Genomic DNA, 15,370 nt, shown 5'->3' on the forward strand with positions numbered 1-15,370 from the left:
AAGCTATCCTCACCCCAGTTAGATTTAACAAAGTCTAAGTAAATGCAAACTCTGCCAGTGCAGGTCAATGTCAAATCTGTTTCCCCATCCCTGGAGGTAGCGATTTTCTCCTCTGGGTTATGCTAGCTGGTATTCTAGACAGGAGATTGGCACCTGAATCAGTGGAATTATACCTCTCAGCACACTCACATTAATGGGATGTCAAACCCTCTACGGCACTATGGTGAAACGTGACTATTTCAGAGCTCACCTGTTCATTGGGCATACAAATTCATTTTAGGTGGAAGAGTGCAATGTTGTTGGATGACTCAAGATTACATTAGCTTAAGTCTCCCTGGCATGCATGGCTACTCCCCAAGGCATTAATCTCCTTAGAGTTTCAGCTGTGGCTCGGTAGTATGTGGAGGGCATTTTAATGAGGGTTTATTCACCTTTTCATTTGCAAGGTGTGGGGGAAAAATTAAACATCATTTCTCCCTATGTATAATCCCATTGCTTTCTTCTTTTTACTACCTATTTTTATTCCTATATCTGCCTCCTTTACTGACTCTCTCCCCCCCCCCCAGATCCCCAGCCTGAGCCACAGTGTGATCTCTCAGACAAGTTTCAGAGCAGAGTACAAGTCCACAGCGGGCCCTACAGTCTTCCAGAAGCCAGTCAAATTCCAGGTGGATATTACCTACACAGAGAGCACAGCTGCCACCAAGGAGAACGGCATCTACTCTGTCACCTTCACCCTGCTCTCAGGTTAGGACACTGCTGGCATGCACCAAGTTACTAACCCTCTATTAATTTTTTATACCCGCTTATCCTGCACGTATTGGGCAAGTAGCACGATGCACATGGAACAGGTCACCAGTCTATCACAAGATGGTCCAACTGCGCACCACACTTCTGGGTACCCTAAAGAAAGTGACACGCTTCATGCCCAGAGACCCCACTCTCTTCCCATTGGCTTGTAGACCTGGGGTCCCCAGACACTAGGTCCACAGTTGGACCCTTCTTGTCAATCAGACAACTAAGAGACACATCTCTTGTGGACAGTCCATACAAAAAGGGTCATGTTGAAATGTAGGACCTTCCTATTGTGAGGCAAAAGATCAGAGTTACATACAGTGATAAGTAAAATTTAATTACTAGTCCTCCATCTTAGCAGGCTTACAGAGGTCTTGGGAAATTCAAGTCAAGTCACAAGTCACTCAAAGGTGTGGAAAGGCATCTCATGAAGTGGGATGCCATCACACTAACAAAATTCAACTATGTTTGTATCAAGCCAACAAATAAACCCGAAGTGCTGTTTCCAGAGGTGGGTGTTTTCAAACTCACTGCCAAAAAAAATGTCTGTATAAGGACTTTCAAAGTTCTTGCAATCCTGAATGCTTGATAAGATCCCCCCCTCCTCCAAACCTCCCTGCGCGTAACAAGATGAGGTCTGGCTATGCAAGATTACATACTATGCAATCATGTGTGCATGCTTAGCCTTGCAGAAACACAAGCTCTCTTTCATGCTCTTTTTCTCTCAGACACATTCATACTGGCACAATACCCACGCACACACTCAAGTGGAGGGCAGATCTGAGCTGAATAGGGTATGATTTTGGCTGTTTGGGGCCTGCTGGGTCTTCTATGTCACTGACCACACACTGTATACAACAGGTAGACAGCAGGAGCTTACAGTAGCACTCCCCTCTGGTCTGCATTTATCATCTCAGGCTTTCTGCAGATTTTCCAGCTCACATTTCAAACTATGCGCTTGCGTGTGCTTCTCCTCTCCTCACCCTAACCTTTTTTCCTCTCTTAATTTTTCCATTTACATGTTTTCCACAGCTGCCTGTGTATTGTGAACTGATTATGCCAATATTTTTGTGTGCCTGTGTTTAGGACCCAGCCGGCGCTTCAAGCGAGTAGTGGAGACGATTCAGAGCCAGTTGTTAAGCACACATGACCAGCCTGGGGTCCAACAGCTGTCTGGTGAGTACGAAGTCCTAATTTTTAAATAAATATTTCAAAATCTTTCCAAATACCTCTTCACCCTTACCCCCACTGCCTCATCCGCCCTTCCCACCCCCCTGACGAACCACTCTCATCGCTGAAGCTAAGCTAAGCTAAGCTAAATCCTTCCCTCCTCTTCCCTGTGCTTGATATCCCTGAGCCACTCTCCGCTTCTCGAAACGGCTTCCTTTGCATGCCCGCGCCTCACTGACATGAAAGGGTGGGAGTTGCTCTCAAGCACCGACTCCGGGTCAAATGTTGTCTCATTGCACTGGCAGTGAAGATTAGAATAGAGGTTGGGTAAGCTGATTTGCATTCTGTTACTCCTACTTCCAAGACTGATCGTCGGAGCTTGTCACCATGGCAACACCACTGCACCTCAACACACTCCCACAATGCACTGCACAGCGACATCGCACCTGACAAGTGCTCTTTCTCTCTCTCTCTCTCTGGGTATTTGCTTGCACAATAGGACCTCCAAAGGCACCTATAGACATCTGTAAAAACTCAGATGGGCAACCTTAATCACCACCTAACTGTTCACCTGTGAACTCCATGACATTATTAAAAACCTCCTTTGTTCTTCCGTCTTGTTCTGCGTCTCATTAGTAGTAGGGTTGATGCAGAGTCGACGGACATGTGTAAGCTTGTTCCTTCCCCAGTGTGACTACATCCTATTCGCTCAACACAGTCTGGATGATGAAAAGAAAAATAAGAGACAACTGCTACTCCTCCTCTTCTGTTCTTAGCTTCTTCTTCCTTGTGAATCACTGCTCCATTTTTGTTGCCATCATCTTAACAACAGCTCCATCTGCTGGCCAGATAGAGAAACACCACCAGCCTGAAAAAACACCAGATTTATCAGGAGGAGGTGTGCTGTTTCCTTTGGATGTTAATTTCATCCCACCTTTTGAATCATGCTCTTGTTATGTGTATGTTTGTGTCTTTCTTTATCCTTTCAAACCCCTTTCCCATTCCATGTCTGACACAGGTTATTGAACTAATACTTAGCCATCATATCACTTCATACTACACTGTGTTGCTATACTGTAAGCTAAGTATTGTATCTTTACTTTGTGGCTTTTAAAGCAATATTACTCTCACTCGCACTCAGAAATTAACAGCAGTCATCACATCTCTTATGATATTCAACAGTCTGTTTTCATTGCTGTGCCTCAGTAAGTGTACCAGTTACCTGTGATATTTTAGACTGTGATGCTAATTAACAGGCTGAGTTATAGGGAGTGTGAAATTACAATAAATTGTATTAGATTTGTTTTAAACGACTGCTGTGTGTTGTTTCGGCAGCAGAGATGACATTGTAAGAATAAAATTCAGTCTTTATAATATGAGAACCACTTAAAGCAATATAAGATACTGAGGAGATTCCATAGATAATACATAAATAAATAATGAAGTATAGTATTCTACTCTGTACTCATTGTCAGAGCTGATGCATTTTGTATCAATGCCAATTGTTTTTGACCAAGGTCAGTCTAAATGAATTTCATGTTTTTGTACTATCAGAGTATCTCACACTATAATATGAATCCTAGGCATTAATTGAAAGCATTTTTAAACTTAATTTCCTTCACCTCCCTCTTTCCTTTGACCTCCTAACTCACATTTGTTGCTACCTGACCACAGGGCCTTTGAAAAAAGCCAATGGCTATAATTAAGAATAGAAATGGCTTTGCATACCAATGTGTGTCAAACAAAAGGCTTCATTATTATGTCCCCTAATCACTATTAACAGCAGCATACCTGGGAGCCCAGTTTAGGAAGACAATAGAGGGGTGGAACAATTGAAGGATATACAGGACTAAAGAGGAGAACTACTCACTTAGTGGGTGGTGTCTTTTTTTAATTTAACAATCAGCATCATTTCAGTCTCTCAAGTTTCATCAGTTTCCTGCTATTTCTGAAAATGTGCAGATTTGGGTGGAGTGACAAGATGTGGAATTCTTCACACATGAGAAAGAAAGGGAGATGTTGGCGGCAACCATTTTCCAGCTGGATAATGGAGCTGGCGAAACCAACTGTGGCACAATCACTTTCCACACACACAGACAAATACGCATTCACTCATTCGTGATTGAATTAAGTTTTACTTAATCTCCAGGCTACGTCAGGCAGTCTTCATGGCAGTATGTGCATATACTTTGTTTTTTACCACAAACCAACTGCAACATACATTCCACTTTCCATCAGTCTTTTATTGAGTACAGGTACAAAGACACCCTTCAGTCCTGTGTCTGTGTGTGTGTGTGTGTGCTGTCATCTGTGCAGAACCCATGCCTGTTGTTACTGATGTTGTCACTGTTCATTTGTCGGCCCACAGGACTCTATTGTGCAAATGGCTCTTCTGCATAGTATGCATAGTCCTGCGTGTGACTGATAGTTCCCAGAGATGTACTGTGTGTGCACCATTAACAAAAAGAACATTGCCTCTTTATTTGTTTGATTTCTCATGTTTGGTGTCCTTACCACTCCACCTACCTGCAGTGGGACCATTAAAGCCCAGCAGAAAGAAGAGTGTGTGTTTAGCGGAAGATCATTTGCATGCGTACTGTCGGACACCCACTTTCTGTAAGTGTGCTTCTAGCAGTTAGGGAGAAATAGACGTGCATTGTTTAGCATATCCAATTTATTCAGCACGCAGCATTAAGTTAAGACAGGATTTATGACTTAAATGCAGTTTATCATTGTTTTGACTCTGTTGTGAAATCACAAGAGTTTTCTTCGGCTCCGACTCTTTTCTTACTTCAAAGAGTCGGTACAATGATGGTGCAGCCTCCTAGTGTTTGACAAAAGCAAAGGAGACACTGATCCTTTAGTATCCTTCATGGGCAACTTTGTTTTGAGGCTCCAAGCTTTCTCATTGTCCTCTTTCCATCCACCTGTCCTGCTTCTGGCTGACCAGACCTGTGCGGGTACCAAATCACACAGATGACACCACGGTTTATTCTTTCTGCATCACACGGTTTAAATGTTAAAGAAAGATGTTCTCTAGTATCAGTCTTTAGAAGCTGCTACCAGTCAGCCCCACAAGTTGCTTTAATTTGTAGTTTTAGATTGAATGGCTACTTGTGTGTTTTTTCATTGGTTGTGCTGCGACATGTGCATGGTTTACGGGCGCTCAGACTCGACATGGCTGCTCCAGCAGTTTTCATCCTCACTGTGTCTGTCAGTCCTCCTCCTCCTCGCCTCTGCTTGCTCTGTCTTACCTGTAGCCCCGTCTCTATCCTGTGAACCCCATTGTTCATTAGCTTGTTTGTTCTCTTTCTTCTCTCTTTCCCCTTTTTTGTCCTCTTTTTTTCTTCCCGTCTGTGTACCTAGGCAGCCCATTGAGTAACTTCTTTGACGTAATAAAACAACTTTTTTCAGACGAGAAGAACGGACAGGTGCCGTACCCTACTGGCACACCATCCAAGCGCTGCCCCTCGCCCATGCACGTCCGGAGGCACGAGCCAGAAAATAATGACACCAAATGCCCCGCTGCGGGCCGAGACAGAGCCAAGTTGTCGCTGGCGTCTGTGGGGACTCAGGAGGAGTCTTAGGCTGAGACGCTGTGTAGTCAAGCCAGTGCTAAAACCTATCCCAGTATCACTATAAGCCAGTTGCACAGAGAATATTCTCTCTGTACATAGTTAGATGTATATAATAAATTATGGACATGTTTTGTATAAAATGACTTTATATAGATAGAAATAGATTGAGAGAATCAAAATGATATTTTACAAAAATGCATATTGCACCTACACACTTCTGTCCTTCCATTCCCCTTTTCATAACCCCTCAGTGTTCACCATCATAAGCCACCCCTCTACCCCAACCATCTAATCGCTTGTGGCCCTTGCTCTGTTTTTTGCTCCCTTTGCTGTTAACCTGTGTGATGACCTGACTTGTTTCTGATACCAGGAATTATCCAGAAAACCTATTAAGTCCCTCCTCCTGCTCCCTGCTCCGTTCGCCCTCCCTCGACCACCCGGCCCCCACCCCCGAGCGTGCCGAGAGAGACGGACATTTGTTGACGGAGGACTGCTTTTAGAGGTGCGCTGAGAGAGGGGATGGGGGTGGGGTGGTTACCATGGGAACAGACCCTTCATGCAGACTTCTACCTTCATCTCCCTGTGTGACCCTTCTTCACCTCTGGCAGCCATCAGTAGAAGTAAATGAAAAATACCTTTAGCGTTTTCCATCTTAGAAACACAAAAACACACACGTGCACAACTAATCCAAACAAATCCCATTGAAACAAGAATGCACACTGCCCTCACCAACTGGCCCCTTTTCTTTCTTCGAGCTCAAGGAGCATTCATCAATTGGAAACGAGCGTTTTACAAAAAGACACCGCATACACAAAACATATACACGCACAGGTCCAGTATGCGAAGAAAACTCTGGGATGTATTAACAAGAACATGAACAACAACAACAACAACAACAACAACAAAAAGAAGACATGCAGAAACACTGACTGATTCAGAGGAGGAGAGAAGGTGGAGGAGTTTTGTGGAAAGCCCAAATAGCCGACGTGGACGCTTGCTGGATTGTATTTGTTTGCTTTTTAATGTACTTTCTTTGTGAAGAACTGGGTTTAAAACACTAACAGACTTTATTAGACTTGATACTATTGCTGCAAATGGACTGGAATAGTGATTTCAGAGAGGAGTGGGGTGTGAGCAGAACAGGGCAGGGTGGCAGTGGGGGAGAAGGTTGGGGGAGGGACGCGGGTGGGTATGTGGGTATTTAAAATGAATGATCTGTTGTACAGACTGATTTGATTTCTTATGTAAAAAAAAAAAAGAAATGTCTAGTTGTGACACTATGTTTAGATACCATAGGGTCAGGTTGGTAAACCTGGGCCTGCTACATACTGTTTTAAATTCTTCTGTGTATTTTTGTTACTTGATCATTTATGTCTTTGTTTGATTGACCTAATAATGATCCAAACATTCCTGTTTGTGTTATCTGCAGCACTTTGTCTTTGGCTTTCCATTTATACCTCTCTCTTAGTCTCACTTACCAGCAGTAGGAGTAGAGGAACAAAAAATGATGACGTGATAAATGCAATTGTGGATATTTTTGTATTTTTGTCCTTATTTATTAATGTTTGTTCATCTCACTGTTTGATTTCCTAATTTATTATAACTTGGCTATTTATATGAACAAAGCTGTTAGGTCAGTTGAATGTTATTTATTACCCTCTTGTGTGTTCGTAAATGGGGCAACATTTGAAGAAAAAAAACATTTTCTTTTCTTTTGGTCTGAATTTAACAGAATTATGTGAACATTGACAAGTCGCAAATTCTCTTTTCTCTCACTTCTCTGAGGGAGAAAGAGAACTTGTGGGAACTCTTTGAAAATTTGATTTACCAGTAATTTAAGAATGTAGACTTAGCCTCTTTTTGGAGAGGGAATATGCTCTTCTATTGATATTTGTCAGTTTCATAATATTGTGCTTGTAGGCCAGGCCTGAAGAGAAGGACACCACAGACCCCAGTCTACTTCTCTTTGTAAATAGACAGACAAACCGTGGGGGTTGATTGTCTTCTCAACCAAGCTGGGGATTCCTGCTCTATGCTTTTAGCTTGTATTGCTGTGTGCATGTCAAACATGAGCTTTTCTTTGCATGGCTTTAGTGTTCATGTTCCATGCCAAACTCACTCCTTCTCTCAGCCTTCATCGATTCTCTCTACACAAAACTACCTTGACTTTTCACCCTCTCTGCTTTTATCTCTGGCCTTTTTGTTTTTGTTCCCGCTGATATTTCCCTTCCTACTCCTCTTATCTTGTGCACAAAGTTTTTGAACGATGCTTCCTTTACTCTGTACCTCTCTCTGGAAGGCTCGGAGGTCTGGGCTCTCTCTACCTGTTGGTGGAAGAGGCACAGTGAGGGGATATCAGTACACAAACACAAAGCAATACCCTATTGTTCATCCTTCTTTCTGTTTTCTACAATGGGAAGCAAGCAGCACCAAGGACATCCAATGATTCTGAGGCCCAGAGCGGTCTTTTGACAGAGCAGGACTGATGTAATCCCCATATGAAATAACTGTGAGCATCTTCAGTGCAGAAACAAATAAACTCATTAAGTTATGGTGTGTTTGTTTTTCTTCTTTGTGCCTGTACATGTATGGGTGTCATGCCTGCCATTTATTAAATTAAGTGCTGCAAAGTTAAGATTAATTATCATCTTGCATCCCAGTATAATAATTTTAATTTTCTTACTCCACTTTCTCAGCATACTTTCATGTTGTAGAGTTGTGCATTTGCAAATCTGAGTGTCCTGGATTTCAGGTAAGTCTATACAAACCCACACAAACAGACAGCAATTAAATCTTTGGAAATGGTTTGAACCAGTAAAAATGACTACGCTCGCTTTACCAGGTTTATTACAATATTCAGCATTAAAACAGACATTAAGTATTCTAAATCCCATGTTGGATTCTGCTGTTGTACCTGTGTAGAAGCATTAAACCTCAGCATACATAAGCTTAATTAACTGTTAGTGTGTACCTGGAAAAACGACAGCTACACAAGCAACTTTTAAACAATAATAATAATAATTTGCTTGGATTAAAAAACAAAATAAAAAGGGAACACCCCATTAAATACTCTCACATCTTTTTTTTCCTCATTAAATAGAAAATGTCCATCCCACTCTTCAGTAAGTGTTTTGTTTCTCTGATAATAATTTTTAAAAATAGAAAATAAAAACATATAGTTAGATAAAAAGTACATTTGTTAATCCAAATCTTACATCAAGGCTGGAGGCACCGGGTCTGCCTCCTTTCTCCCACTCTGCATTATTAGTTTGAACGGGACAAAGCCAAAATTCCAGCATGGCTGCCTCACTTGATTCTTTAATGGATGCTTCAGTCTGTCACTTTATATTGCTTCAGTCAGAACCAGGAGGGTGTCTTGATCCCAATCCTCCATGGCAATTTATTATTTTGCCAGTTTTGTCCATTAGAGGGCAGCAGTGTTTCATATTTCAGAGATCCCACCTGTTGCATCCATCTGCGGCTTCTCCATTTAAGCTTCCCGAGCCTTGGAGGATAAGCATCACATTGTCTAATTTTCTTCTTCATAAACAAGCTGTACGCTGCAATAAATGTCAAGATGGAGTGCTTTGCACAAAGTATGAAACACTGAATTGTCCACAAAGTGAAAATCTGTGTCTGCTGCCAAATAATTCACTGATGTGTGTCCCAGTGTCAAGGCACTGTGGAAGTTAGGATAGGATCAGATGTTACTAAGAAAACATCTGTACTCAAACCATTTGAATACCTTCTTAAGCTCTGATCCTGCATCAGTGATAAAATTAAACTTATGTCTCCAACTGCCTTCCACTAATTTCTGTCCTCTCTCCTCAGCAGCTGTCTGGGTGCCCTCAGACTCTGGAGGTAACATAGAGAGAGCGGAGTCGTTGAGCCAGGGTGGCCTCCAGCTCCTCCAGAGGTGAGTCTCCCCGACTGTGAACCAACGTAGAAGTGGAGTTGTTCCCTTGTCGGGCCCCGGTGGGTCCCAACAGCAGGCTCCTGAAGCTGTCTCTCTCCAGTAGAGCAGGCATCTGCTGCAAGAAGTAACCTTCACAGAATGAAGTCAGCTCCACTGAACCATGGACCTGGGAAAAGAGGAAAAAAGCATAAGCATAAATGTGAAGTACCAAGAAAACTGCATTTCAGTGTAGAATGTAGGCCATTTATCATTGCATTTTGTGCAGTTAATTGTATTTCCTAGCTGATGTGTGGGATTAGAAACAGGAAATGTTTTTTCCATTTTAATATAAAACATTTCTTTCAGTCACCTTATTTACTGAGGAATCCAGCCCTGCTGTATAATCCAGCTTGCTATTCTTACTTGCATAGTTCACATAACAGTATAATATGATCCAGGCATCTCAGTATGTGTGTTACCTTGGCTGTCTTATAGATGCTGACTGCTGTATCCAGGTTGATGTGCTGGGAGCAGATGAGTTCACAGTGTCTTTGTAGCACCCCCAGCTGGAACAGACTTGCAGCTGACAACAGCTGAAGGAGAAAACACGAGCAAATGTCATCGACACACATCAAATGATGCTGGAGAAATAGTATCTTATATATCATTCAAAGACAGCCAATTTTGTTAGTGCTGCCTGTCATTCTTTGTTAGTTGTGATTATTTTGCCAACTAGCTTAATTTTTCAGATAGAGACACATTAAAACTGACAGAAAAGTGTCCAGTATAACCAAATTATCTAAAACACATATCTGAAATTTAAGGCATTTTACTGCTTTTATTCACTTTGACCTAAATAGTGCTGCTGTTCATGGAAGCACTTTAACAATGCAATAGACCATTTTAATGGATTGTAATGGTGGTATTTTACCTTAGTTTTTAGTTTAAAAAACATTTAACTGGGGATTTGTGTAATCACAAACATTTGTTTTAAACCATTTAAACACAGTACATATACTGAATTTAACTGAAAACTCATGAGGTCTCACTGTGAATTGTACATTGCAGAAAAAATAAACACTGTATACGTCACACGTGGAGAGACATTGCTGGGCAGGAAGTTGCTGTTGTTTGTTGTGTGTAACGTGTGATACTTTCCCCATGCTTATTCATTAGATTTGTACCCAAAACATGCACTTTTATTGTATTGTTGAAGCAAGTACACTCTCCACATTGTCAACAGTTTTAAGTGATTTTATACTGTGAACATGTGTAACTAATAAACCTTGGGATTTCTAAGAAGTAAAATCTTTCACACAACTACCCAGACTGATGGAGTGTATCTATTTAGTGATTCTCACCTCCAGCAAATCAAGCACGTTAGTTTTCAGTGACTCTGTTCCTCCACAGTACAGGTATGACATCATCATCTGCAGAGAGGTCAAAGGTCTTATTTAGTAACAAGTTAGTAGAGTAGTTGAACTAAATATGTGTTTAGTCATATGCAATACATCTGTCTTTAGTTTTACTACTTAGGGGAGTTTCTTTTAATATCAGGAAACAAACTGTGTATTTGTTACCTGGAAAATGTTGTACTTGACATCACTAATCTCAATTTCCTTGTTGGGGCTTCCATCTGGTCCAGAGGATGCCAGCATAGATTTTAATCTAAAAGAAAACAAATATCTTTGTCAAAACCGTTTAGAAAATATCTTTTAAAAAGTAGTTTAACGTATCTTTCTTTGCCATTTGAACCTGTCTGCATGCACCTGTCAGAAGCTGTGATTAGCAGGACTCTGTGGCCATAGAACGGTTTCCCCTCCACCACAAACGTCACATCTGACATCTCCTGGTTATTCAGGAAATGGGGGTCTGCAGGAAAACACATCAGCACCTCCTTACAACTCCATTCTCAAAACAGCTCTTAAGTGGCAAGGAAGCAAGTCTGACCTCTGGTCCAACACCATACCAGCACATAAATAAGGAAGCTAAAGCTTTGTTCAGACAGTGTTTTGTATGCAGCTGACTGTGTTTAGATCCTTACACCTGGTATCAGTATGGACATAAAAAGTGTCTCAAGCTAACCATTTGTGATAAGAGTTTGCCTTTTTACTCACATGTTATTGTATCTCTAGAAAACTATTAGTTCCCCTAAATGGAAAAATATTAATTTGCACTTCATACAGCCTTACTAAAAATATTAAGCCATCACAGCCATCCACTCTGAACACTGAGCTATATGCGTTCATATACACGTAAGAATCATAGTTTGCTTACCCAACTGTGCTGAAAGAGTTGCCTTCATCTCTGGGACAGCTGGAAGAGGGGCTGGGCCGAAACAGTGACTAAAAATAGCCGCCAACTGCTGTATAATGGCATCATTCTGAAGAAGAATGAAAATAACAGGGAGGAGGGCATTATACCACACATCTAAACTCATTTCTTGCTGGTAACATGAAGAGGAAGACGAGCGGACGCGTTGAAGTTTGTGTTTGGTGGTACCTTGGTGGTACGTAAGATATTGAACATCAGGGGCAGGCCTATGGCGACCAACTCCTCGCAGTAGTCCTCTTCTCTGATCGTGGTGAACTCTCTGAGGAGCGAGAGGGTGACTCCTGCTCTGGACTGCTGCTGGGCACAACGCAGAGACTCCAGCCACACATGTAGTTTCCATGGTACACCTTGGTCAACAGAAAATAAATGTTTGTATTCAAAGTAAGCAAAATTTGAAATGTAAGCAAATCTTCTTCTTAACAGCTGATAGTTACCCATGGCTCGTAGCTCCATGGTGACATCTAGGTAGCCGTGCTCAGCACTGTAGTAGCTGGCCTCTTGGAGAGCCTTCATCTTGGCCTTGCAAAGCCTTGGTATGCCAACCTCTGGCAGGGCTCCAGGGCCAGAGGACGAGGTGGGGAGGGGGGAGAGGGGGAGAAAAGGGCAGATCCCAGCCTCCTCACCCTCCACCCCCTCAGCTAAGATCTCCTCCAGAGACAGGACATCCTCCTTGACTTGCTGGGGCTGAGTCAGTAGCTTTCTCAGCACGTTCCTGACAAGATAAATGGACGGAAGAAAGAGGGGAAAAGAGGACACAGAAGGAAGGAAAGAAAGAAAGCATGAAAACATTAGTACGTGTCCAAACTGAAACATATACATCCCTTTCTGTGACCCTGTACCCTCCTCTCTGATTACATAATCTGTCACCCTCACTGTGGAATGTGAAGTGTTGAGTCTGCAATGTGTTCACACATATACACAGTGAACAGGTGGAGAGGTTTATGCTTTCAGTTGGTGTTCAGAGACAGATGGGACTCTGAATAGAAGGAGACCCTGAGTTTACTTTTTATACTCTGATACTTTCTCTGCATGATAAAAGGGATGAATCTGTCCTCGAAGCTCAAATGCAGACTCAGGTCAACGATGATACTGTGCTGACATAGTTAGCTTTATTTCTGTGTTACTTTCTTCTCCGCGGTTAAGAGGCCAAAAGCATGTTTGCAGTGTCTGTTGGCACCATGCTGTTTTCAGGTCAGACTGAGGGACAGCATACCTGTGTCCATGTGCGGCAGCATGACTGAAGCAGTTCATGTCTTCATAAAGGGATGACGTAAGGGCATTTCCATCGTGGGTCTTTGATAGGGGATCTGCGCCTCGTGCCAGGAGCAAACTCACCATCTCGTAGTTGCCTGGGAAGAACATAACCAACATTCGATTATATACAGATCCTAAACACATTTAAATGGAACAGTTTGCACAGCCACACTTTCAGTAATCCATTCTCCTTGGTTTTCCCCCCACTGGTGCAGTCTACTTAGTATTTTTGAATTGTTAACATATCAACCTACAACTGTCATTTTGATTGTTGTTTTTTATTGCTTATTTTAAAATTAATTTATGCTCTTATATTCTGGATGTCTTCTTTCTTGCTTTATTTCACTTACTACTGCAAGGCTTAAATTTTACCACAGGGATAAATAAAGGTTTAGCTTCTGTTTTTTATTTTTTGCATTTTCAAACAAGCAAACACATTCATATTAGGCACTATTTACACACTGTCACTGCTGCTATGTAGAGCATGTGTCTCTTTTACTACAGCTATGTGTGGCTTTTAGATGATCCCACAATGGAATGCTGCCCAGAGGCTTCTAAACAACCACAGGCAGCACTCGGCTGCATTCACTATGCCTTCCTTTACCCTCTCATTTCCTCATTCCTCCAGCCGAGTGTGTCATTCATAACTCAAGCCTGTGCTACTCTTGGTGGTCTTTTGGGAAACTAGCACACTACTGTGTTAGTGACTGATAATTGTGAGAGTTATTAGTAGTTGATGTTGATTTGCAGAAAGTTATAACAGCGGCTTTAATTCATTCATCTCTTCCTTTGCTTGACCCTTCTACAGAATTTGTGCCTATATAATTTAGCTACCATAAATCAGGTCAGAACAACACTCTAACATCAGTTGTGCCTTGTGTTGTACTGTGTCTGTGTAAGTGGGTTTTTGTGTGTATGCACGTGCGTTTGCCCACCTGCTGCTGACGCCAGCTGCAATGGCGTGTCTGCTGTACTTTCCTGTCCGTTGCGTACTGCGGCCCCCTCTACGCTGGCCCCTGCATCCAACAGGAGCTGGCGATACACACCACATCTGTTATACTAGGCAATGTTTGACATCCTGTAACTCATTTATGGCCTGACCTCTGACCTCACATTTGTCACTCAAGTTTTTAAGTTATGACATTACATCCACAGTTATCTCAGGACTATGTAGGACACCCTTTATTGCACCTATATAGCATGACATTTCTACTCATGTCAAAAGTGTCATACACTGGCTATGATGGTGGTGGCTGCTACACTTGTGTGTGTGTGTGTGTGTGTGTTTCTAACCTGCACTACGGAGATGTGTCCATGCAGCACAGCAAAGGTGAGGGCTGCCCAGTGGCGGCTATCAGGATGCACCGAGGGGTGTTTTGGGGAGCATGGTGGCACCTGGCAGCACAGGCCAAATCAGTGTTACACAACGAGATCAAGATCATACTCTCAAGAAAACACTAAAGAAATGTGCAGCATTTAAATAAAGTGTCTATATGTTGCAATTGCTATGGCATATGTACCGCCACGTCAAGGTTGGCCCCGGCATCGATCAACATCTGGACTAAGGCCTCATCTCCAGCTGCGCAGGCATACATCAGAGGGGTCATTCCCTGAGTGATGAACAGAAAAGAGAGCAATGGACACATGAAAGAGGAGAAACAAATACATGAAGTGCTGCTTAAAATCTGAAGTATCTATGTATAATGCTGCAATATTCCTCTCAACACACGTCATACATAAAAACACACATAAGGAAACATATTCAGTACCTGGTCGTCCATGCTGTTGACCCCATCTGGCCCCAGTAGGTCAATGGCTTGGCCAATAAGATCTGTGCGTCCACAGTTGAGCATTCGAAAACCCAAGTCTAGATGGAACTTGTCTGTGGCAGCTTTGGAGTCCAGGCGCTTGAAGGAGCTAAAGCAACATTCAGGCCTGATGGAGACAGAGACGCAAAGAAAAGAGTACAATAATAAATGACCAGTTCACCTTCAGTTTGGGAGCGGGAACTAGCTGAGTCTGAAAAGACGCACCTCTGTTCTCCACTCAGACAGAAAAAACACAAGACACTGAGAGCTATGGTTGTTTGTTTCAACCACTCTGCGGCTCATGCACACTGTTCATGTGCAGCTGATGGTTTTCTTTTATTGTTGACTTCATGAAGAGGTTAATGAGCCACATTACAGCTAGTGAGCAGTCAATAATCTACTGTAAATACAGTGTGTAATTATTTGTTAGTGAGAACCAATTAAATTAAAAGCTTTTAGTGCATGGGTTAAAAGAAACACACATCTCAAACCACAACTAAATGGAATACCCTCATATATATGGTTGACATGACGGT

General features: G+C 42.3%; 2 protein-coding genes across 5 annotated transcripts in view; one reads left to right on the forward strand and one right to left on the reverse strand.

Moving 5' to 3' along the window:
* Positions 1–8,099, forward strand: part of brsk2a (BR serine/threonine kinase 2a) — a 163,635-nt gene extending 155,536 nt beyond the window's left edge. For 3 of the 4 annotated variants that reach the window (XM_038705513.1, XM_038705511.1, XM_038705514.1), the window contains 3 exons: positions 567–747; positions 1,882–1,971; positions 5,380–8,099. In XM_038705513.1, coding sequence (XP_038561441.1) covers positions 567–747; positions 1,882–1,971; positions 5,380–5,552 — 444 coding nt within the window. In that variant the 3' untranslated portion in view covers positions 5,553–8,099. The remainder of the gene's footprint in view (positions 1–566; positions 748–1,881; positions 1,972–5,379) is intronic. The other variant, XM_038705515.1, reaches the window with a different exon arrangement.
* A 273-nt stretch (positions 8,100–8,372) lies between these two features.
* abtb2b (ankyrin repeat and BTB (POZ) domain containing 2b) overlaps positions 8,373–15,370 on the reverse strand; it is a 43,545-nt gene continuing 36,547 nt past the window's right edge. The window contains exons 5-17 of the mRNA XM_038705510.1: positions 14,796–14,961; positions 14,547–14,636; positions 14,320–14,421; positions 13,962–14,058; positions 12,986–13,121; positions 12,207–12,484; positions 11,941–12,119; positions 11,716–11,821; positions 11,208–11,310; positions 11,019–11,106; positions 10,800–10,868; positions 9,918–10,031; positions 8,373–9,625 (exon numbers count right to left, since the gene is read on the reverse strand). Of these exons, the coding sequence (XP_038561438.1) occupies positions 9,392–9,625; positions 9,918–10,031; positions 10,800–10,868; positions 11,019–11,106; positions 11,208–11,310; positions 11,716–11,821; positions 11,941–12,119; positions 12,207–12,484; positions 12,986–13,121; positions 13,962–14,058; positions 14,320–14,421; positions 14,547–14,636; positions 14,796–14,961 (1,762 nt within the window). The 3' untranslated portion in view covers positions 8,373–9,391. The remainder of the gene's footprint in view (positions 9,626–9,917; positions 10,032–10,799; positions 10,869–11,018; positions 11,107–11,207; positions 11,311–11,715; positions 11,822–11,940; positions 12,120–12,206; positions 12,485–12,985; positions 13,122–13,961; positions 14,059–14,319; positions 14,422–14,546; positions 14,637–14,795; positions 14,962–15,370) is intronic.

This window comes from Micropterus salmoides, unplaced genomic scaffold, assembly GCF_014851395.1.
Source record: "Micropterus salmoides isolate LMB-PRFRI ecotype aquatic unplaced genomic scaffold, ASM1485139v1 Ms_hic_scaffold_8, whole genome shotgun sequence".
Taxonomy (NCBI): domain Eukaryota; kingdom Metazoa; phylum Chordata; class Actinopteri; order Centrarchiformes; family Centrarchidae; genus Micropterus; species Micropterus salmoides.